At 37.6% G+C, this 14,586-nt stretch overlaps 1 protein-coding gene across 3 annotated transcripts in view; it reads right to left on the reverse strand.

Annotated features, from left to right (window-relative positions):
• Positions 1-7,387: 7,387 nt before the first annotated feature.
• Positions 7,388-14,586, reverse strand: part of CPEB3 (cytoplasmic polyadenylation element binding protein 3) — an 86,523-nt gene continuing 79,324 nt past the window's right edge. For all 3 annotated transcript variants that reach the window (XM_074154226.1, XM_074154228.1, XM_074154227.1), the window contains 2 exons: positions 14,076-14,257; positions 7,388-11,115 (listed from right to left, as the gene is read on the reverse strand). In XM_074154226.1, the coding sequence (XP_074010327.1) occupies positions 10,888-11,115; positions 14,076-14,257 (410 nt within the window). In that variant the 3' untranslated portion in view covers positions 7,388-10,887. The remainder of the gene's footprint in view (positions 11,116-14,075; positions 14,258-14,586) is intronic.

Genomic DNA, 14,586 nt, shown 5'->3' on the forward strand with positions numbered 1-14,586 from the left:
ATTTGCAGCTGTGACCTCAGACACTGCCTCCGTGTTTATTTCTCCTCTACTGACAGAAGGAGGAATTGATGTTCACTGTTCATAAAAAGAATCACACCTGAGAACATCCTGACTCTATGAACAGTCTCTCTGCCTGCATGGACCATACGTGCCGCTGCCGTACACACGCATCAAACCCTTTCTTCTCCCCTGGGACTGCTGACGTATTACAGCATATTCCTCCTGTGGGGCAAGTTGTTCCATGGTTGCCAAAATAAGATATCTATTTTGGCCTCCTGCTTAAGCATTTGAGACTGGCAGCTCTCTGAAATGGGACATGGACTTCCAAGGGCCATCGGCTAATCAGTACAGGCAGCTCCTAAGCTCCTGCAGTGCTGCCTGGGCCTTTCAGCTCTCTGTAACTACAGAAGGCCACTTCACATCTGAAGTGGTCTGGTTAGCTGAGCACCTTTTAGCCTCAGACACTGCCCTCCCCATAACATTCTACCCGACTTTCACATCTTCATCTCTTCCTCCAGCCAGTGGGAAAAGCCCACTGTAAACAAGTAGCTGCGGAGTTCTGTCAGCTGTAGCTGGTCTCTTCTCTGCCAGAAAATCCACAGCTGGATGCAGCCCAAATATTGCCAAGTAGAGCAGCAAGAAGTGGGGTGCAGTTTATGACAGGTTTTTATGGCTCCTATAGAATAATATATATAGCCCTTGAGTTGCATCAGGCAGCACAGCCTGACATTGCTCTCCTTTCCTCAGCTGTGCAGCTCTGCAGAAAGGCGTCTGTTTGTGCCTAAGAGCGAGGATGATCTGAGGAGAGGTGTATGTGACGGTGGAGCGTGGCTGGGACCTCATGGGGAGAGGTGGAACTAGCAAAGAAGGGATACCAGTCACCTTCTGATGCCTCAGAAGGGATATCAGGTTCTTCAGAGCCAGAGAGAAGTAACATCTTCACTGATGGCCACGTCCCACTGCCAGGGTGAGGCTGTAATGAGTAAATGGCTCGGTAAGAGGAGGAGCTGCAGAAGTGCCCAGGAGCCTGGGCAGGTGGTTCAGCTGCTGACAGGCTTGGTCTGTGGAACAGCCTGTGTGCTGGAGGCAGCCCGGGAGAACTCCTCTTGGGGGGAGCTGGGCAGACTCACAGGTACATGGGCCCTGGCCTGGCTGGAGCCCAAGCTTCAGGAGGATGAGAGGGCAAAGTTTTCAGAACTCGCGTATTGCAGCTGAGTGACCCCCTTTCCCGGGGCCAACAGATTGTTTTCACAGCTCTGTTTCTGCAAGGATTACAAAACGGGGGACAAAATTCCCCCCCTCCATTTCTAATCTGACTGTGTATTTGGAATTGGTTCCGGAATTGGGCAAAGATTCGGTTTGAGTATTTGATATGAAGTGTTCATTTCTGGCTAATGCTATTTCTGTTCCGTCCCTCCTTCAGAGTGTGATTTAAGAGGACTCTGACAGAAAGGCACTGCTGCTTGCTGACTCTGCGTTAGCTCCTGCAGCATTTGAATGCAGTTTAATTCCCCTGTGAAAAGAACTGACACAACCAATCCCCATGAACTCTTCACACCTGACAGAAACACAAGTGAAGAGGTTGATCCATAATAACTGGGAAATTGGGACCAAAAGCAGGCAAGCTTAGCCCAAACTGTTTTGCTCAGAGGCAGTACTGCAGCTTATAATATAAGCCTTAATTACAGGAGATTTACATAATTTCTACAACTGAAGGCAGTTTCCAGAGTGGAAAAGCTGCTATAAATGCAGTTCTAAATTCTACTCAAATTAGGTTAGGAGAGCATGAGTTTGAATAGTGTTTAAAAGAGCAAAAGGAGAATCTTGTGTAGTGTTGTCTTATTTTTGCCATCGCTCCTCAGTGGAAAGGCCATTGTCATCCATCTGGCCTCATACGTTATTTAGAAACAAGAAATCAAGAACAAGACAGAAATGGTGTTCCTTAAAATCCTTTTCCAAGCAGAAATCGTTGTCCTACTTCAGAGCAGTGGCAGGCATCTGTGGTTCAGGGCTGCAGTTGCTCTATCAAAGGCATATTGAACTATGTTTTCTGTGAACAGTCCTTTCACATCTCAGGTAGCGTCAACAAAAGGCTAATCTGCAGGTAAGATTCATACTTCCTCACATTTTGCTGCCTTTCCTCTTACTTTACGTACTTACTGTATACTCTATACATTCTGTACAGCGGAGCCCAGACTCACCGGATGGATGTGAATTTGTTTGGGGTTTTTTATATTTTCTTTGTGAATAGTCTGACAAATGCAGAAGATTCCACGTATCTTAGCATTTGTTTTCCTTTTGCTTTGTCTCATATGACACCTAGCTTCACTGAGGATTAGCTATCAACAGCCATTACACTGCAGTGAGTGGTGCAGGAGTTACTGACTTGTATAATGGTGTAAAGATTTGCAGCCTCAGTAAGTCATATCTCCTATGACTAGAGTGAATTTTTTGGCGTTCTGGCTGTATAGTCTATATTAAACTTTTTCAGGGCAGTGATTGAAGTAGTATTACTGAAGGAATTTTAGCACTGAAATTTCCTGGTACCTTAGGGATTTTTCCAGAACAAAACATTATGGAATTGCTGGCTGATCATTGGGAAAATGTGTCCCAGAATCACAACTGTGGACTTTTACTTCACTTTAATCAGAGGGACAGACCATTACAGTTTGTCATGTTTATATCCTGTGTGCTCTGGGGGTAGTGCTTTCATTACATGGCTGTAAAGTAATGGTAATTCTCTGCCTCTAAACTCTGTTGACAGAAAAATGCTAGAACATTCTAGCTCTGGATTTGCTTTTTTGTCCTTTTTAGGGTTTTGTGTGTGTGTGGTTTGCATTATCACCTATTTCATATTTTACCTCATAGGATGCAGGTCCTTCAGTACTTTGAGGCTTTACTGTCATTTTCACCTGTGTGGAGGGTCTTTTTTTCAGTGCTTGTTGGAGTATGTTATTTCTGCTGTGGTCAAGCATCAATATTTAGCAGCTTTGAATAGAGGAACATAAACCACCTAAGGTAAACGTTTCAGCAGATTAAAAAAAAAAAAAAAAAAAACTAAAGTGAGAAGTGGAAAAAAGGGTCAAGGTCACAAAAGTTATGTAGGTGGTGTGAATTTGAGCATCACTATGTCTAAGTATTTGATTCATGGTGGCCAGAGCATAATCCGTGTCCTCGAGTTAGGCACCTCTACAGTAGATGTGGTGTAGCGATGCCCAAGGTGCTTTAGCACTGGCTAATTTAGTTGCTTTTTGGGGTGGATTATTACACAGAGCATTTCATGCACATGACAGTGGAGTTACCTTACATTATGCTGCCTGAAGCTGGAGAAGGCTTTTGCTTCCTGTTGTTCCACTTTATATAAAACAAATCAAGGCTCTCTGGGGTAAGAGGGTGAAAGGAATGTCTGTATGAAACATACATCTCTTCTCCTTTATATGAAACTTGGTCTGATAAACTTATTTGCAAGTGTTTTCTGTGTTTAGGCCTGCAGGTGAAAAAAACCACAGGGAAATACCCTGAGAATCTAAGCAGATCTTGGATTACCAAACAATTCAGCAAGTATTAAGACACAAGCAGTTTTACATATTCCTGTTCACAAAAACAGGCCCAAGCAACATGAGGCAGCAGCTCAAAGGGGATTTTAGGAAGTTGGTAGCAAATAAGTATCACTCAGGCACCTAAAAGCAGCAAAGCGACCCCTGTTTTTACTGATTTAGGCCGAAGTGCCCACTGTGCTGGTCAAGCGATGGTTGGCCTGGCCACGCTGGGAAGCTGCTGTGCTACGAGCGAGGCAGCACAAGTTCTGTCCCATTGCCAAGGGCCTGCCATATGACTTTATACTTGCTGATACTTTATTTCTCCTTCCAAAACGGGAAAAGGGGGAGATTTCTGGACTTTTATCATCTTTCCTTCTGAAATTGCCCTGGGTACAGTTTGTTATCCAAAGATAAACTTTGCAAAACCTTGCTTGCTACTGGGGAGAGAAAACTCATTTGAACAAATTCACACAGTTTGTGTGTGCATCTGGTGTATGCAACTTTGTCCTGTGTTCATAATAGGACTGCGTGGTAGTAACATTTTTATGAAAAGAGGTTAAATATGTTGTGTGTTTTAAAAATCCATTCTCTGGTTGACCCCTAGGAGAAAGAGTGCAGCAGTTCTCCCCATGTGCTCGTGCTGTTTAGTTTCTGCTAAACTAGTTTAATACTCATTAATTGCAAGGTGTTTATAAGAACTCCCTTCTCAAATTTAACTCTGAAGTAACCAGAAGCCTACAAGTTCTCGTACGTTTATTTACTACTAGAATTCCTATTTCAGATCACTGTCTTGTAAAACCACTTCTCTTAGAAGAACCGTCTGTAGACCATTCTCCTGAGTTATTCACCACCAGGTTGAAAATAAGTCCATGCCTGAGTATCCTGGGGCTTTTTTGGGATCCAAGCTTTCTTTTTTCATATGTATGAGCTACTGCACACGGCGACATTAGGATTAGGATGAAATAGCATCACACAAGCCGCAGGGCTCTGCACACTAAAGGAGCGGGCACAATACTTAGTCGGCGCACGTAACTCATCTACTTTTCATATAGTTTCCAAAGGACATTAAATTTCTAGTGTAATCCTAGGCACTTCTAGGATTCCAATCTTCTAGAATACTTCCAATACTTCTAGAATCCCAATCTACTTCCTGCTGAAGTAGAATGCATACATTGAAGTCAGCCTGTAATTTCTAGTGCTGATAGTTCCAGCAGGGTTGTTGAGCTGCATTTATTTAGACACCAAAAGCAAGCAGTGACATAGAACATGCACTATTCGTGTGGTCTTTGCTTGCCCTGACATAGCAGAATTCATGTGTTTTCAAGGAATTATTCTGTAGAGTTCCAAACAGCTATATTGCTGAGCTTTAATTGTCTCTTATTCTTAAAATAGAAACTATTTTAAACAAGAATCGTAGTGCTTTTTGCTTTTTTAACTGCTCGGTCTCATCTGTAGCCTACAGCCATTGTTAAACTGCTTATAAAAAAGCGCAATATAAGCTAGCCAGCAATTTTTATTAAGTTCAGAGAAAGAAATTCAACAGTTCCCTTTTTCAACGCACTTGATACTGCATTTGGTGGGGAAAACTACATTTTCAGAAATATTTCCGTAGTGCATATTTTTGCATTTACCATTGGCTTAGCATAATAAATGCCTTATCAAGGGTGGCTTTTCCGTTTTTTAGAGAAAACAAGTGGACCATATACTTGTATTATAAAATAACTAGAAAATATAGTTTGTGTGCATGCGAGTAAGGTGTGTATTTGCTTAACCTTATCTAGTGTAAACAGTTTTCCAATGAAGATTTGGGGGTTTTGTAGCTAGTTCACACTCCCATAATGCATATCCCAGGATTTCCTTAGCATGTGCAAAGGATGACAAATATCAGTACTTCATACAACTATATTTAATAAGTTATTACAGAAAAAAATAAAGTCCAAACTACAAAGTTTAAGCAGTTGTAAGCAATAGCAGCATTGAGCTCCATGTTTAGTCACAGTACTGCAGTTCCATACAAGCATTAGTCCAAGCCAAAAAGGAAGAAGCCTTGTTAGAATTACTAGCAAAAACAATCTAAGAGAATATGTAATAAAAGATACAGTACATTTAAAATTAGTTGAAAAACAAGTACAGAGATCTTAGCTGTGAATGCTCTAAAAGTTATGTCCATTATTTTGACAGTAAAATTACAAATATCTAATACTTTATACCCCAACAGAACTACATCCAGGAAAAAAAAAAAAAAAAAAAAAGAGCCAAAATGATCTCTTATTAGCACCCTGGTTTTCTACTTACTGCTAAACTTTTTCTCACGTAAATTTGAGTGTGTCAGACTTATGTGACCATTGTGATTTCTGACCAGCTACCCATTTGGGGTATAGAGTAGTCACTAACATGAATATAAAATACTCTGTGGTATGATAGAACACTATAGCAGCAGAGATTAAGAAGTTTGTCTGGATCAAAAAAAAGAAAGGAAGGAAGGAAGGAAGGAAAAGAAAAAGGGGTTAGCTGACATCATACAAACTAGCATAAAAGCAACTACATACAAGCCAGATTAAACAAAAGAGACATTTCTACAAATCTGTGACTAATCTTTCACTCATACCTTGCAAGTAGAGATGTCACAATACTGAAATATTAACATGGGAGCTTTTCCCAGTTAAGCGCCTTTTTTTTTTTTTCTTTTTTTCCTGTTTTTTTTACTACTCTAACAGATAATGAAATCAGCAAAGTTATTTGCTAACTGCGTATTTGCAATACAATTTGTTTTATCCCATGCCTTGCTAGCAGGCTATAAAATACAAGCATGTAGGCAGAAATATAAGCATAAACTTTGTACCACTTAGCAGGAATTTTTTATTCCCTCTTCATTCCTTAATCTCCTTTGTTTGCAATTTGCGTACATTCCAACCAGTAGTACCTAATTTGAGTCTAAATTTTACTTCACTATTTGATCTAGTCTATACATTACTTACAGAACTGAACACACAGAGGATACACAATAGACCAACTCCGGACACGTTTCTTTCCACAAGTTACAGATGAGCCACTCTAACGCTCTGGCATAAGTTAGCCTGAAAGGTCATCAATAACTCGTTGAAGTAACTGTTTTGTCTAGAGAAAGTCGTTGTGTGCCCTGTTTACGCAACACCAGTTTTAGTCTGGATTGTTTCAGGTGCCAGAGCAGAGTCACTGGCTTCAGGAAGGGGTTTCTCCTGGCTGCATAAGGGAAACGAAGGTGATGTGAATGGAGGTGACGTGAAAGGTGTTCTGACACTGGCACTTGGTACTGCCAATAGAAAGGAAAAAAAGGACAAAGACAAGAGAGGCAGAGAAGAACCAAGAAAGACAAAGAAGCTGAACATATGTTCAGACGTGGTGGCAATATGGGTTACTGCATTGCTACCAGGAAATGGACATAGATTATTTTGCATTAACTAGGCAGCTACTTGGTTAGAAAATGGTGTGGGTACCTACAGTCTGCTCCACGCTGCCACTGGTAAACGTATGCAGGAAGGAAGTTGTGCAGGAAAGGGTCATTTTAATTAAATAAATAACACCGTGGCAAAATACAATGAAGAATATATATAATTTTAGGAGGTTCAATCTAAGACTATTGCAAAGAGTTCATCGAGTCCATGATGAGAAAAGTAATGGAGCATTACGCTGAACGGGCAGGGTCAAAACCTATCGTTTCAATAGATTTAGTTCCTTATAACGGCAATAGTATTTCATCAACACTGGTGGTGTATAAATCTAGACAGCGAACTGGTACTGTGACATCCCTATTATCTCCCTAAATCATTTTGATAAAGGAAAAGGCTTTTCAAAATATCACATTTTTTCTGCTTCATTCTGTCATTTTATTGCCCAATTCTTTGTTACAATTTTCCAATCACTTTACATAACCAACCATTTTCATCATTGCCACACTATTGTAAACCACATCAGCAAGTTAATACATAAAGCTTTGCATTTCAAAAAACTAGACACTTTAGTAACAATATTACAAAGATTTTAGCTTCAAAAATAACTGAAAATGAAAAAAATAAACTTTTAAAGAATTAGCATCATAAAATTAATTTATTCCAAGTAAAAATACAAAATAATATTAATGACATTGACCAGATATGAAAGTCTCTCCCAGAAACAACTATATTAATGGTTGAGAAAGCACTCCTTAAAGAAAATACGAAATAAAAATGAAAAATATGTAAATATGTTTAATTTTTTTTCTTAGCAAAAAATCTTTCTAAAAATAACAATGAAAATTTGTCTCAGTACAAAGGCTACATTACTATTGAAAAAATACCAGCATGAAGAAAAGGTACATATTTGACAGTAGAAAAATGATTTTAGTGAATCACAATGTCTAAAGTCTGCAATGAAAATAAATCTGCAATAAAGATTTATGCCTTTTTTCTTTTCATTTTTCTTTTTTTTTTATACAAACAGTACAAACAGTATTGCACATAACAACAAATAGTCGAGGTTAGGTTAGCCTTCAAAAAAATCGACTAGTTCAAGTCTCACATCAGAAAAGGCCACAATAGGACCTGTTGTACCCAGGGGCTTCTTAGTCAAGTTGCAGTTCAGAACTCCATATTTTAAAAAATAACTTTTTTTGAAGGACCCTCTTTTAATATAACATATTAACAACTCAGGGGCACATTCATTTACAAAACAAAAGGGAGCATGTCATAATTTAATAAACTAAAAAAAGTTCTCTTTAAAAAAATACAAACAGAAGAACTCTCACAATTCTGGTCAGTCGTGCATAATCACACTTGATTATAAATATACAAATTAAGGGAAAATATTTTTTCTCCTTCTATTCACAACTTTCAGCACCAAATGGAGTTTGTGTTTACACCTGTTCTTTATGATGATTTTGTTTTAGATTTAATCCAACATTATGCTATATTGTATGTTTTCCAGCTTCTCTCTCTCTCTTTCTCTCTGGGGGTATTTTTCTACATGAAAGAGGGGTATTTCTTCAAAAAGGTTTACTTCTTTCACATAATTAGGTAGGTTTCTGTAGGTTAGCTATGATCTTTAATATTACAGTTATAAAGCTCTAACTTCTTCATTTTCAAAAAAACTCAAATAAGCATGAAAAAAATAAAGTTACCCATCTGTTAAATCATTTTTCTTGCAGAATTAAATTAATATATATTTTTCTGAATAAACTTACTTAGAAAATATCATTTTCTTTCCTATATTTCAAAATTGAGGTATTGCAAAAGATCATGTCAGTCAGAAAGCATGCCTTTTTCTTTAAAAAAAATCATCAGCCGACTGTTGAAAACTGTCTAGATACAAAAAGTAGTGCATAACAAAATGTCTTATACAGATGAAAAAAAAAACAAACAAACAAACAGAAAAGACACCTGGGCTGGGAAAAGCAATATCACAAAAACGCCCAGAAGTAACTTCAAAAGGGATAATTATAATAAGCATTTTAAACCAGTAAAAAACTATTATTATTTTTTTTTCCAAAAACAGAAAAAAAAAATCCTTTCAGAGCCAATACTTGCAACTAAACATTGGGAAAAACAACTTACTAAATTAGACACAAACAAGGACATCACAACAAACAAAACCTAGAACATTTAAATCTACTATGCGGTGTCATATCCAGTCAGATTGTCCCCAGAACTGCAAAAACAAAGGAGGAAAAAAAAAAAAAATAGTGTACACATTCTCACAATCGTTAGTATACCAAGTGTGTTGATAGTTATATGCTATCTGCAGCCCCATAATTCATGCTAAAAAAATGTCCACTGTGTTAGCAGGTCTGAATTGTGTTCAAGCTTCACAGGATACATCCAGGGGTTAGAAATAACGCCACATCCACAGAGCAGACGTCTCATGTTGCTGTTATACGCAGACATTTCTTTAGCACCGCTTTTTTTTTCCTAACTTTCTTAAATGTGCCTAGTTCATTAGTTTGACAGACTATATAATGGGTAGTGTATGTATGCTAGCATGAGCTCTTTGGTTTTCTGGACAAGGTCTGCAGCTACGTAAATGATGCAAGCATTAGGAGAGAGGTCGTAACCAAGAGCTCATTTCTGTTTATGTACCTGTTATGAACTGTCAAAAACGTGTTAATGTTGGATACAGAGGCTTTAACAGTTAAGTTTGATCACAGTACTAGACATAATCACTTTACTATATAAAATAAATTGCACGATATATAACAGAGCACCGCAAAGTACTTCATCTACCATCCACAAATTTGTTTTAAGAATATCCTACAGCTAGTTTTTATATTTGTTGTAATATAGGTCATTCTGTAATGGGCTGATCCTAATTTCAGAAGCATTACATTTACTGAGGCATGCCTTCCTCCAGTCAGTAATCGATTTTTTTTTTTGTTACTGAGTATTTTGTAGCCTACGTAGATTCATAATTTGTGCATTGTGGGCAGGTTTTATATTAGACATATATAAAATTTATTGCATGCAGCAACCTGATTAAGTAAACATGCAGTCAAAAAATATTGACCTTCCTTGGAAGCTTTTCTGTATGCTATACTGATCTCCTTTCAGCAGCCATCACTATTTTAATCACATATTCATTTTTTAATTGATACCCTAGCCTGAATAGAGTATTATGGTATTAGTAATACCATTTTAATAGCAGCAAAAGCTATTGCAGCATACATTTACATAACACTAAAAGACCTAACAAAAAAACCAAACCAAAACAAAAAATTAAAACAAAACAAACAAAAAATCTCAGCAAAACAAAAGGAAAAAGTCTGATCCAGCTTATGAGGTATCATCCTTACAAGTCAAAATGGAGAGCAACTAAAGGCTTCTTTTCTTTAAGGGTTATTACTACTAAATGACCCAAAGTAACGATTGCTGAATATCCGTTTAAGTTTTTGCTACATCTGCCACCTACTTGTGAATATTACCTTTGGTAAGTCATCTGCTAGGGGCAAGTCTAAATTTCTGAAAATAAGTGCATGCTCCAGTTTAAAAATAAAAATAATTATAATAAAAAAATCTTCATCACATACACATCAACCCAGTGAAGGCTGATGAGAATGGCAGTCTACATAATGTCACTAGTGACAAGTCTTGTGTAGGAAATTAAGGTACCAAGCAGATGTTTGTGAGAATCAAAGTGCAAAATCAGTACAGTTACACTCTGCCGGTTTGTATTATACTGGACACTGAGTTCAGTAATGTGACTGTAAATAATAATAATAGTAATAAAAAGACCCATATCTTCATTAAAGTCGAGGACGAATGCACAGATTTCCAGAACACTAAGCCCTGAGGCAGCGCTCTCTTTTCACTCAATTTTATCTACTCCAGGACTGAGCTGGGGTTCAGCTCCAGCGGAAGGGTACGTGGCGGGGCCGGTCACCTCCCTCCTTCACCAGTGGTTTGTGGAACTCCCGCCCAGCGCGAGAGTGTATGCTGGCCCAGCAGTATTCACAGTAATACTGCAAACAGGTAACATTGGCACAAAAGAATGGAGCAAATTTTCCACCACAGCGAGTGCCCTGGCATTCGTCACACATCTGATCATCCAGCACGTATGGCTTCACTTCCACCTGCACCGGGAAGAGGAGAAATAACCGTAAGAAGATGACATAGTTTGCCTAAGTATGAACAGAAGAAAAATATTTTAACTCTTTTGACTTTTATTGAAGGTTTTCAATCGATGCTGGATTAACCCAAAGTGGTTGGTAGTTGAATTTTCATACCAACCACTTTACTTGTTAGAAAATCTCCAGAAAGAAGGCTGTCCTTTGGTAACTATTTGACCTTTCTTGGATGTATGTGAAAGGACGAAGATGGAGGTACAGTAAAAACCGCATCTCCAAGGACTTTGCTGCTGTCTAAGAAACCTCCAGCTGTGAACACAAGTTGTTATGGGGGCTGGGCACGAGAGAGCAGCATTTAGGAAGAAAAATGACAAAGAACAAACTTGTATTTCTAAACTTCAGAGGTCTCTGGTGAACTGCAGGGGTGGTTTTTTTGTTTCTTTGGGGTTTTTTTGTGAACTGCAAAATGCAGGACCCAGAATAATAAATGAAGAGAAGATTCAAATTAAACAAGATTAAATGCCCTTCTATTAAGTACTCTACCGTATGCTGGCAAAAATCGCTATCTAAATATTTTTAGCTCTAGAGGTGCAGTAAGATTTCATAGTTGTCCCAACTACGGCCTTGCCATCAATTACAAATAGGCTGGAGAGCTGCTAACTTTTGTCCTACACTCAGCTGTAAACATCTTAGGACTCAACTTCTTTGTGATTTTAAAGCACTTGTGCCAAACACAGCAGTATTTTGATGCATGACCAGGCAATTGCAATATTACAGAAGTTGACAATGTGTGAGTTCTTTCCTGTGTGTCTGTTCCTAAGAACCAAGCTACACATTTAAATTCATTGTTTATTCATCCTGCGGAAATCATTAGTTTATGCATGTGTAATTCTAATGGCTCTATGATGCTACTTATGAAGTGGTTAAAGTATAGTCAACAACATTACAAGACATAGAAAAAAAATGAAATATACACACTTTTTATTATAAATAATTTTGCTGTAACTGCACAAGTGCTAGTCTGGCAAAATTTGTATATCGCAAGGAAAACCTGACTCCATTAACAGCTTAAATTCATGCAGTATTAAAGAAATATGGAATAAGATATTAGGCTGAAAACCAAGAAACACATTATACCAAAAAGCTTTATGCTGAATTTACTTTGGCTTATCCTGATCACGTTTCAACAAATGTTAATCATTTGAAGTAAAACTTACAGAGTGAATTATATTTCTTGCCTATGGAACACCTAGAACTGCCAATTTGTTGTTTTGGGGTTTTTTTTGTTTTTTTTTTTTTAAAATGACACTGTACTACTAGTATTGCATGGAACAAGTCTGAATAACTGCCATTTTGCATATCACATGCGCTACCACTAAAATTAGAAGCATCATGTGAAATAAAACAGTACTGTCTCAAATGAAATTGGAAGAAAGCAAGTCCAGTGTCCAGCACATCTCTAGGTCCCTACCTACTCACATTTCCAAAGCATGAATTGTGAAGGTCTGAAATACATTCTCTGACCCCTTTTCTTGTTTTGTTTACTAATGAAATAATCTTAAGAATGCATGCTGTACAATTCAGGGATTTCGTTCTATTAGACTTCATGCTTCTTCGAACTCACAGATAAACTTAATTTTAAAAGCAGATAAAATATAATTAAGTAAACTTAAATTATCAGTTGACCAAATGTGAAAAGTACTGATTGATGGAAAAAACTACCAGCTATTATCATTTGTGGCTCTATCCTAAAGCTTAGGAAAAAACCCAAGTTTTAAAGCATGGCTGTTATATAAATCCCAAAGGGTTCAATGCTGTGATTAAGACTCAAAAATTAATCTTCTTAGTCTCTCTGTAAAATTTTTCAGAATTTAATTGACAAGAAATATTTAATAGCCTTGTCTTAGTTAAAATCATGAGGTATAGTAGCACCATAGAAAAATAGTTTGAGGACTTATAACTCCATGACAAAAAGTCTGTTCTATAATCTGACAAAAAGTTCAGTTCCGATGTTTAAAGAGAAAGTAAAAATAGCTTGGCCTTTGCAGCTGCATGGTTTTATATGTATACTGCACGTAACAGGCACACCCAATACCTGTCAAGCTGACATCTTAAGAAACAATTTATATTAGCTTAAGTAGAAAACAAGCCGTCCCTGTTGTAAAACTACATAGCATCAATGCACGCTATATGTTCTTTTGAATTCTAAATGCTGAGTCCTCAAAACCATAGGCGTTACTGCTACGTGTAATCAAAAGGTGAAGACAGAAGATCTAAAGGAAAAAAAAAATCTTGGAAATTAGGAAATTAAGTAATGTTTTCTTTTGATGTCTTCAACTCAGATTTCAGTAAATACCTTAGCTTCACTCTATACTTGAAAAGCCCTTTAGAAACCAGGATTACATATGGACTGAACAAAACCATCTCATTTTTGCCCCTTTTGTCTATCAAACATCTATTAGCATTTGGTTTTGGTTAAATAATTCTCAAGACTTTTGAGGTCAGCGTTACCTATGATACTTATGATAAAACTGTGTTTTAGGAACTTTAAGTCCAGGCGTACACTGCCGAGAGAAAACGTTGCCTAATAATAGCAGAAATGCCAGAAGCTGTGTAAGTAGCCGCTAGCTAAAAGCTGGTGATGCACGATGAGCAAACATCTAAAGGTAGGGAAAGAAGCTGGAAAATTCTATGGTACTTGACCTTCAGAATTCAAAATAAAACCAAGAACAAATGGCCTTACAACAACTATTTTCTGGTTTTAGTGCTAAACAGTTATTTAAGATGCTTAAGATGTATCTTTTCACTCTGCTTTAGCTGCTTAAATATGCTTTTAAATAATTAAGAAATCTCCTCTGGAGGTTGAGGTTACAGTGTTCTCCAACACAATATTAATGGAAGGATGTTTTTCATTTCTGTGCAGTTTTGTGAGTAACAGCCATTCTGTTCCATGTGATTTTACTTACCCGTTTATCAATGTCATTATGTTGGAGCTGGACAAAGCGAGCGCTGATAGCGGCAATATAGCTCTGCTGATTGGAGAAAGCCACTCTGCCAGCGCCTTTTGGATACTTCAGCTCTGGGTCTGTATCAATGCCAGCATAGCAGACACCTCCATATAAGCGGTCCATAATCATTGCCAATTCAACTGCAAGAAGTCGATTATTAAATATTAGAGATTTAACATAAATAACTATTGCAGGTTTTTTGTTGCATTAAAAAAGGTGCTATTTGCCTTAGCGTACTTGTCTTCCGAGGTTTAAAATAGCAAACCCAGACATTGGTTTTAACAGTTTGAATCAACCCTACACAAATGATAGTAAAGTAGAAAGGCAAAAACCAGAATCTCTACAAAGAAACTTGGTGTGACAAAAGTGTTGAAAAAAAAATAAAAAAAATGCAGAGTTACATAGTTAAAGTAGGTATCAGGTCAGCTGTTTTAGAATTTATCATATTGTAAAATTAAAACTGTGGTAT

The sequence above is a fragment of the Numenius arquata genome, chromosome 10, assembly GCF_964106895.1.
Source record: "Numenius arquata chromosome 10, bNumArq3.hap1.1, whole genome shotgun sequence".
Classification (NCBI taxonomy): Eukaryota; Metazoa; Chordata; class Aves; order Charadriiformes; family Scolopacidae; genus Numenius; species Numenius arquata.